We start from the raw sequence: 9,562 nt of genomic DNA on the forward strand, positions 1-9,562 counted from the left end.
GGGAGGGGGAGGGGGAGGGGAGCTGGGGGAGGGAGGCAGAGGGGGACGCTGGAGGGGGTGTTGGGGGATGAGTGCCAGGAGAGGCAGACGCTGGGGGGGGCGAAGCTCCCAGGGCTGGAGCCCCCTCTGCTGGGTTCCCTGCCCGGGTGCAGTTGTCACACCCTGAGCCCGGGCGCCGCCCCCTCCCGCAGGGCCGGGTACCGTTTGCTGTGCCCGAGAAGGTGCTGTGGCCTCAGCTATGCGAGGCGCTCAACATGAAGTTCAAGGCCGAGGTGCAGAGCAGCCGGGGGCTGACGAAGGAGAACTTGCTCTTCCTGGCCCAGAAGCTCTTCAACAGCAGCAGTGCCCAGCTGGAGGAGTACAGCGCCATGTCCGTCTCCTGGTCCCAGTTCAACAGGGTGAGCCGCGCCGCCCTGCCAGCCTCCGCCAGCGGGGCCTGAGCCGGGAGGGCAGTGGGGGCGCCCGGCTGGGAGCGGGGCAGGGGGAAGGGATCCTGTAGTAGCTGAGTGGCATCACTTGTGGGTACTGGTGAGATGTCGCAGCAGCGCGCATCCCCTCGGGCTCCTGGCCAGGGCAGCCTGGCCTGGAGACTTGCTGTCCCATCGGGGCAGCCAGCCAGGAATCCCTTTGGCACAGGCTGGCGGGCACATCTCACTGCAGAACAGCACGCGCAGGTGGGAAGGAGCAAGAAGCAAATGGTGCTGAGAGACGGGAGCCTGGGACCCTCCTGCCAGGCACTGGACTCAGTTCCCGCTAGCGCTAGAATGGCCTTCCTCTCCCAAGGAAGCAGGCAGGGATGGTGGCCACCCGTAACCCTCTGGCTTAGGGGCCCGGCCCACTTCCACTGTGCCACTGTGCTGCCTGCCTATCTCCCTCCCTCTGGCTTGCAGAGGAGAGATGCCAGGCTTGCCTGCCCTGGCAGGACTGTGCCCACAGCTGCTCCCAGGAGCAGAGCCTGCTTATGGGGTCCCTGGCGCTGAAGGGGGGGAAACGGGGTATCAGTGCCCATCCCGCAACCAGCGTTCAGAGTGGTGCCCTGGTGCCAAGCCAGTTCTCCCTGTGGCCAGAGTGGGGCTGGGGGACAGGAGCGGCTGTCGGAGGGCACGCTGGGCTCAAAGACGCTGAGGGTCTTTTTTATTACCCAGGAAAACTTGCCAGGGCGGAATTACACCTTCTGGCAGTGGTTCGACGGGGTCATGGAGGTGCTGAAGAAGCATCTTAAGCCTCACTGGAATGACGGGTGAGAACCTCCTTCCCGGAATGGCCAGCACAGCACAGCACAGCCCTCCCCCCTCCCAACCGCCAGCCCCTCATCCCCCTCTCTGTGCTCCAGGGCCATCCTGGGCTTCGTCAACAAGCAGCAAGCGCACGACCTGCTGATCAACAAGCCGGATGGGACCTTCCTGCTGCGGTTCAGCGACTCTGAGATCGGGGGCATCACTATCGCCTGGAAGTTCGACTCCCGTGAGTCAGGGTGGGCCCGGGGCAGCATGGAACCAGATCTGTGCCTGGGGCTGGAATGGGGCCAGCTCAGTCCTGGCCTGTGAGCTGTGTGTGGTGCAGAGCAAACCCAGTCATCATGCTGGGGCAGTTCCTGCCTCCGGCTCGTCCTGCTTGGAAGGCCGGCGCTGTTCCTGGAGGCTGCGCTGTGCTGATCTGTTACCGATTTCGGGAGGCCAGATAAAGGTGCCTCAAGCCAGGGAGCTTAGCCCCCTTCCTATGCAGGACCAGACTGTGCTGGTGCAAACCCTGTCCTGTTGTCTCACCTCAGCCACTGTTTACTATACCAGCACGACTGGCTAGGGGACGCAGGCCTCCGCTGCCCGGCTGGGAGCTCTGGAGAGCCTTTGGAAAGAGCAGCTTTGGCTTTCCTATTTTTAGCTCAGAACACGAGACCTAGGTTGCTCCAGGCTGCCACAATGATTCTTTTCCCATTTCTGAAATCCAGGGCAGTCCATTGTGCGGCGGGTCTGTGCTGAGAGTACGGTAAATCTTCCCAATGGTGTTTTGTCACAAGAGCTGTGTTTAGAGAGACCTATGTGAAAATACAGCCAGAGCAGAGGCCTTCTCTGTGTGTCTCACAACAAATTAGACTCCATGTTAAATCTGAAATAACATCACGGCTCTGCTTTGCCTCTGGCTCTCAGCTCAGCGTGGCCCATCGCAGAGGAGTTTTCCTTTCACTTTTGTTTCCAGTTAGTTTCACTTTCTGGCTCTCCCTGGAGCTGTTGTGTCAGATGGCGTGTTGCAGGGGTGCCTGTGAGCGCGAAGAAAAACTGTTTTCATTAACTTGAGATTTTAAACAAATATGCTAGTGAAATGTGTCAGAGGAGTTTGTACGCCCTGAATGCAGCGGCAGCCCTGGTGCTCTGCACGAGCCAGTGGGAAACTCACGGGACTTGAATTGCAAGTCTGGTCATACTTTGAGGTTTTTTCTTAAAGCCCCAGGTTCTGGGCTCAGGCGATTCCATGAGAATCTCACCTTGTGACAGAGCAGGGAGCGGGGCAGATTTGATCTGGGAATATTTTTTTACTTCAAAAATGTCTTTAATTGTTGAAAATCCACAAACCGACAGACGAGCACGGGGGGCGCTACAGGGGAGCCACAGCGAAATACACTATAATACAAAAGACGGGGGGCTGCCCATCCCACCTCAGCCACCCCCCATGGAATGTCTACTGGGAGGGCACAATGGGGGGAGACAGACCCCCCATCACTGACCCAATGGACTAATTGCCTGGGTGGCATTTAAACCTCCCCCCCGCCCCCTGGGGGGCCCAGTCCCCGGGTGGGCCACCAGCCCCTCCTCCCTTAGGTTTTTTTTTTCTGTTTTTCTTCTTTTCCTAAAAAAAAAATGGTTTATACAAAAAGTTTTTTTTCCAAGGGGGGGCAGGAGACAGGAGCCCCCCTGCCATGAGGCAGGAGACAGCGGCACCAATTCAGGGTGGGAGGGTCAAGCTAGGTCCCCTCCCCAACACCTGTGGGGGGACCTGCTATTGCCGGGGAGTTAAATTGGGGATGAGAAGGAATCTATCTGAGCTGTAACCTGAGCCAGGAGAGGGGTGGGGAGAAATCACACCTTCTGCCTGGGAGACTGAACAAAGGAGAGGAGAAGCAGAAGGGAGGGGGAGAAAGCAAAGAGAAGAATTGCTTAGTTTCAGTTTGGGCTGGGTGGTGCAACGCCCAAACTGGGGAACCCCAAGCTGGGGTCTAAGCTCCCAGAACCCCCAGAAGGACTTGATTGAGGGGTCCTGGTTGTGCCTACAAGCTGTCCTGTAGACTCCATTCCTACTGTCCAATAAACCTTCTGTTTTGATGGCTGGCTGAGAGTCACCGTGAATCCCAGGAAGAGGGGTGCAGGGCACTGACTCCCCCACACTCTCTGTGACAAATGTTTCATTTACACAAACAGTCTGTTTCCAGCCCTGGGGGAAGCAGGGAGGGAATCCTAAAGCTCAAAGCCAGAAGGTGGAGAAAAGAACCCGATGTTGATTCTTATTGGAGGTCTCATGATTTTGAAGCCAGTCTGGCGATTCCTTGAGTCCTAGGGGCCAGGTGTGCCGCACAAGGGTCTGACTTGAGCAGCGTTGTTCTAAGGCCCCTCTGTGGCACCAGGGAGCCCCACGGCGCCGGACTCTGTGTCTCACAGTTGTCTCTCTGCTGTTGCATTTCTAGCTGAAAGGATGTTTTGGAACCTCATGCCCTTCACAACCAGAGACTTCTCCATCCGCTCGCTGGCCGACCGCCTGGGTGACCTCAATTACCTCATCTACGTGTTTCCCGACCGGCCCAAGGACGAGGTCTTCTCCAAGTACTACACGCCGGTTCTCTGTGAGTCGCTCTCAGCGCTGGGGTCTGCAATGGCCTGTGCCCTGCTCACCCTGCCGCACACACATGCTCAGGCTCTGTGGCCGTGGGAGCTGGCACCAGCTCGTACCCCTGAGGGCCTGGCCCATTAGCAGCGATGGGTTCCTCTCGGTAGTGTCTGGCCTTGTGGCACAGAGACCCTGTCACGGACTCACAGATCGTGCCCACACTTGGCCCTGTGCGGTCCGTGGGGGGTGCCCCTTTCAGTGAGACAGCCCTTCTCGGGGGTCCACTCTCTCTCGGGGTCAGGCCCCTCCACCTCCTGGAGCCGCACCTCTCTGAGCCTTAGCACGTCTGTCTCTGCCGTGGGCCCCCCCAGGGAGTCCACGCACTCTGGACCCCCTGGGCCTCTTCACCCCCAAAGGGGCTGATGCAGCCCTGTTCTCTAGACCAGAGTGACTCTCAGCCAGCATAAAACAGGAGGGTTTATTGAGAGTTGAACACAGCACAGGAAACTCTCAGGGCCTCAGGCCTGGCCTCTCACAATAACAGCACATCCCAGTCTCCCTGCATCCAGGTGGGCTCTGCCTGCTTCCCCTCGCCAGCCCGAGCCCCCCTGCTTCCCAGCTGGGTCTCTGATATCCCCGGCCTCAAGCCCCGCCTCAGTCCATTGTCTTCTCTCCAGGTAAACAGGGTCGTAAACAGGAAGGCCTGAGTCCCCTCTCCTCGCAGCTCTCCTCTGGCTGGAACCGGCTGGTCAGGTCACCGGGGTCCTCTCTCTGCAGCCCATTGTCCTCCCACTGGCCAGAACCGGTTGTGTCTCCTGGGCTGGGGTCCCGAGTCCCTCTCTGGTCCTCTGTAACAACAAACTCCCTCTCCCCTCACCTCGTTAAACCAGTAACACCCACCCCCTGTGCATGCAAACCCTGGAAAAGACAGAAAACCCCAAGAAAACCCCCACTTCGTCACAGACCCCAACCCGACGGCGCTGACAGGCTGTCTCACTCGTTGAAGCCCTTGTGCCGACCTGGTCAGTGCCTGGAACGTCCCCTGGCCTTTCCGTGCCTTAGCGCTGTCTCCTCTCTCTCGCCCTGTCTGTAGCTAAAGCCGTGGATGGATACGTGAAGCCACAGATCAAACAAGTAGTGCCAGAGTAAGTCCGTCTGGACGTGCATCTGTCTGTCCGTCTGGGCATACACGTCTGTCTGTGTGCTGTCCTCGGCCCGTGTCTCCCTCTGCTCCTCCGTTATCACCCCTTGCTGAGGAAATGTCAGATTCTGAACCAGTGTCCCAGTCCAAGTCTGTTCCGCAGCTTTGTGCCTTACCAGGGGATGGGTGGGAGGGGAGCTGCTTGCCCTGTTGCTCACACGGGGGCAGAGCAGATGGTCAGGGGAGGAGCACTCCAGGCTGGCAGCCCAGCAGGTGGCTCCACAGGTTGCAGGAGGAAGTGATCGGTGTTGGAATCCTGTGACAGGGCTGGAGCCTGGCTCTGGTGCCGGGTGTATGCCACACTGGGAGGATTTAAAACACCCCTGAGAAGCGGACTGGCCAAGGGGGTGTTTGCTGGGCAGTTGGGAGGGGCTGGCGTGTGGCAAGCAGGATCTGCACAGACGAGGCCGATTCTGATTGTGGCCGTCCCCACTGGCATGGCTTCCCCTGGACCGCATGGGAGGGTGGAAAGCACCATCGGCACAGCTGTGGGCATGGCCTCCTTCCCCTCCCCCCCCGGCCCCGGGGGAGCTGAGCGCGCCATCGATCCAGGAACTGGACCCATGGGAAATCCCTCGGTCCCCTCAGTTACAATCAGTAGCCAGAGGCCAAAGCGCAGAGCTGTTGGTTGGGGCCAGCAGGACAGAATCTGCCATTGCAGCCAGGGAGAGGAACCAGCAGGCTGAGGCAGAGCTGCAGCCTGCCGTGCAGTGCAATGCCTCCTCACCCCACCCTCCCCATGGCCCGGCTGACGCACCGGCCCCTCGTCTGTTCCAGGTTTGCCAGCGCCTCTGGGGATTCTACTCCCGGAACAGTCACCTACATGGATCAGGCGCCGTCGCCAGCCGTGTGCTCCCAGCCGCATTACAACGTCTACCCACAGAAGTAGGTGCTGCTCCTTCCCCGGCCCTGCACTGCATTCCGGGGGCGAGGGGCTCCCCCGTGCTGGGGGGAGGCGTTTAGCTTGAGCACACTGCTCCCGGTCCCCCGGCGTGGCTATTCTGGGATGCCTCCCCCAGGCTCGCCCTGTCTCTCTCTCTCAGCCCCGACTCTGTGCTGGATCCCGAGGGTGAGTTTGACCTGGATGACACGATGGATGTCGCGCGACACGTGGAGGAGCTTCTCCGGCGGCCCATGGACACTCAGTGGATCCCCCACAGCCAGTCGTGACCCTGCACCGTGGTACGGCCCGGCCCGGCAGCCGTGACCCTGGGAGCCGATACGGGGAGCGTGCCCCATGGAGAGCAGCCCTGTGTTCGTGTCTCTGTGCGTGGGCCCATGGGGGGGTGCTCAGCCGGGGCCTTTGCTGTGCCAGCTGCAGTGTCCATGGCTGCGCTTGGCTGTTTGGTGTTTATCCCCTTGTACTTAAGGCAGTGGGCTTGTCGTATGGTTTCCCTGTCTGTTACTCAGGCCTGCCTTCAGCTTCCTGCTTCTGCAGCGCTGCTTGTCCCCATGCAGCAGATCCCTGGAACCCCGTGTGTTCCCAGCGCCCACTGGACTCGGATCCCTGCCCTTGGGCCCGGGGGCCTCTCAGTGGTGGGGCGGGCCTGGGAGTCTGTTTGCAGTAATTGTCACATCTAGGACTTTCGTGTTCAAATTCTTTCCTTTTGTTACTAGCTCCCCTGTCCTGGGGGGCACATGTGTGTGCGTTGGGTCCTGTTTGTGTGCACAGAGACCTGGGGGCAAAGACTCTTTCTTCTCAGCCCAGGCAGCAGCATCTGCGCCTTAGGAGTGGCTTGCTGGGAAGGCATCCCACCGGGGCCCTTTTCTCCTCCTGGTTCCTGCCTGGCCCGTGTCCGCTCAGCAGGTGGGACGCTGCCCTTCCTTCATGCCTAGAAGTGGGGGGTGTTTAACAAACCCTGAGAGGAAGGACACGACTGCTCGGTGTGCAGGAGGAATGGGGCTCCTGGCTGGGGTCAGGGCAAGGCGCGGCTCAGGCTGAGGGTGAGAGGCTGCTGGTCCCCCCTCGGGCGCCCTCCTTCCCCTTCGACATTATTTTTCTACGGCTGAGTAAATAAAGCACAGAATATTTTTTTAACACAAAGCTCTGGATTCTGCGTGTCTCTGTGAGAGCATCAGCTCTGGGCTCAGCAGCCCGCTGACGTCCTGGGGAAGGGTCAGACAGAGCCCCTGGGATTGGGGCTGTCCGTGGGCCAGGCAGCAGGTGTTTGAGCCCAGGGCTGAGCCGCACCCTGTGCAGACGAGCTGCTCTGGGGAAAACGCTGCATTTGCCAGCTGGGTTCAGTGGTCAGACTCTGTGGGGCAGCCAGGTGGGAGGATGGGGAAGTTGTGACATTCCTCCCCCCACTTTCTAAAGGACTTGCAGCAGGCCCCAGATGATCGACTGGCTGGGCTGGCCTCGCATGGCTGGAAGCAGCAGGCGCTGAACCTGGCTACGGGCTTGTAGGGGCTCCAGCCAGGCCCTCGCCCCTCTACTGCTTCCCTGTGTTCAGAGTGCCCTTAGCTGCATAAGGGGAGCCATGCCACTGGGTCAACCCTCATCCACGTCTATTCCCAGCACCCGGGGAGCCTGGACCCAGAGGCACCTGGCAGGATCTCGGTCCTTCCAGGTTTGCAAAGGACACTCCACAGAGCGTTCTGGGCCGAGGCAGTGCTAGGGCCAGGTGGATCCCAGCATGGACACCATTTGCACACCAGTGCTGTCTGTCCTGGTTTGAACTTGGGACAAGCTGCCCCAATGCAAAGCATGTCTGTCCCCAGGCATTGCACTAGTCGCTGAAATCCCAGAACCCTGGACGCAGGCAGGGCATGTGGGGGGACACTGGGGAGCACTGTCTCAATGGTCTGTCCCTAACCTGTTTCAGTGCTGCAGTCAGCGGGGGCAGTTGGCGTGTGTGTGCTTGGCTCAGCTGCAAGTCCTGCACGTGGCCTTTCATGTGAGTAACTCCACAACCACCTGCTTTGCCAGGCTGCACGTCCGCAGGGCGAGGGCTGGGGGCTAGCCCCTGGCCCTGCAGATAGTGCTGAGATTGTCCTGAGAACAAACAAAATCCCATTCTTTTTTTAAAAAGAAAAATTCTCTTGCCAAAGGCCCGCCCAGGTGGGGATGAGTTCTCGTCTTTTGGAATTACAAGCAAATTTCAAAGAGAAGCAGGAAAAGCTTTGGTGTGAGATTAGATCACGACTTTTGTAGAAAGGAAAAAATATATATAATTTAAAAAACAACCATGGTGAAACTTTTTATAATTTTATTAAAAAAAAAAAAAAACAGAAAACCTTGTATGTGGAAACTGAATGATTTCAACTGCCTATTTTCAGTGTTGCAGTCTGCTCCTGACTTGCATCTGGCACTAATAAAGTATTGTCAACTCTTCTGGGGGCTGCAAAATTGTATTTTTTTGTGTTTACTGTACAGGCCCCATCTGTCCTGACCACTGCCCCTGGGCCCCCAGGCGTCTGACCCCCGCGGCCCACAGTGTCTGGCCCCCACTGGTCCTGTATGCCCCGCGCCACCTGATGGGGACGGGAACTCTTTTGGTGCTATTTCTTAGCCTCCAAACACAGTGCACGATAGCCTGGGGGACTCCCTGCCACAAGAGCAGGCTGCAGGAAGAAAACTGGATCTTTACAGGTAGCACGTGAACACACGGCACGGCTCTGATGGGGTGGCAGGGATGCCAGCCATCCTCCCACTGGCAGGGGCAGGAAGAAATTCCTTTGGGGGGCAGGTTCTCCCTGTGCTTCAGATTTTCTTGCACCTTCCATTGAACTAGCTGGGCTTGGCCTCAAGTTGGAGCCAGGAGCTGAGGGCTGGGAGCCCTGGGCCATGCCAGGCGGGCAGCGCCTGCGTTGCTGGGCTGGGGACGGCAGCTGCTCCCGGGCAAGGGGCCTTGGGAGACGCTGGGGGTGTCATGGAAGCAGGGGAGGAGCAGAGTCAAGAGGCTCATTGACCTGCTGGCTGGCAGCTTCTGTCCAGAGCCGTAGCCTACTGCCCATCACCCTGGTGTCTGGGCCCCCACCCCTTAAAATGGACAGCCACAGCCAAGTCCCTGGGGGCCCCGGGTCTGCTCCCCTTGGGAGGTGAAAGCTCTGCTGTGGGTCTCTGGTTCGCTGTTTGGGATGTCGGGGCCGGGGGGGTGGGGAGTTGCTCACTGGGGCAGAAAGGTTGGTTCCAGGGGGAAGGTTTGGTGATGTCTCCTGCCTCTGGCCTCGCCCAGCTCCCAGGGGTGGTGCCCGGAGCCCTTGGCCCCAGGATGCTGCTATTAGCACTGCCAGTGCCCCCTCACTCCCGGCCCTGCTGCCCCCAGCTTTGTTGATGCACCCCACTCCTGCCCCCCCAGCTCTGCCAATGCCCCCCACTCCTGACCCCTGGCCTTGCCCCTCCCTCCCCGCCAGTGCCCCTCACTCCTGACCCCCGGCCCTGCCCTCCCCCAGCTCTGCCGGTGCCCCTCACTCCCTGCCTTGCTGTGATGGAGTAGGGACTGGCTGTGTGGGGAACGGGAAAGCAGGGGATGTCTGTAGGTGAGGGACAGGTAGTCAGGTTGTAATGTGAGCCGGCAGGGGGGAGGGGGAGCTGCTGGGCGG

General features: G+C 59.5%; 1 protein-coding gene across 2 annotated transcripts in view; it reads left to right on the plus strand.

Annotated features, from left to right (window-relative positions):
• The window catches only part of LOC116820372 (signal transducer and activator of transcription 5B), a 66,638-nt gene extending 58,287 nt beyond the window's left edge, over positions 1–8,351 (plus strand). For both annotated transcript variants that reach the window (XM_032772791.2, XM_075059753.1), the window contains exons 13-19: positions 192–398; positions 1,146–1,240; positions 1,334–1,464; positions 3,677–3,832; positions 4,910–4,961; positions 5,795–5,902; positions 6,061–8,351. In XM_032772791.2, coding sequence (XP_032628682.1) covers positions 192–398; positions 1,146–1,240; positions 1,334–1,464; positions 3,677–3,832; positions 4,910–4,961; positions 5,795–5,902; positions 6,061–6,187 — 876 coding nt within the window. In that variant the 3' untranslated portion in view covers positions 6,188–8,351. The remainder of the gene's footprint in view (positions 1–191; positions 399–1,145; positions 1,241–1,333; positions 1,465–3,676; positions 3,833–4,909; positions 4,962–5,794; positions 5,903–6,060) is intronic.
• Positions 8,352–9,562: the final 1,211 nt, after the last annotated feature.

This window comes from Chelonoidis abingdonii, chromosome 21 (genome assembly GCF_003597395.2).
Source record: "Chelonoidis abingdonii isolate Lonesome George chromosome 21, CheloAbing_2.0, whole genome shotgun sequence".
NCBI lineage: Eukaryota > Metazoa > Chordata > Testudines > Testudinidae > Chelonoidis > Chelonoidis abingdonii.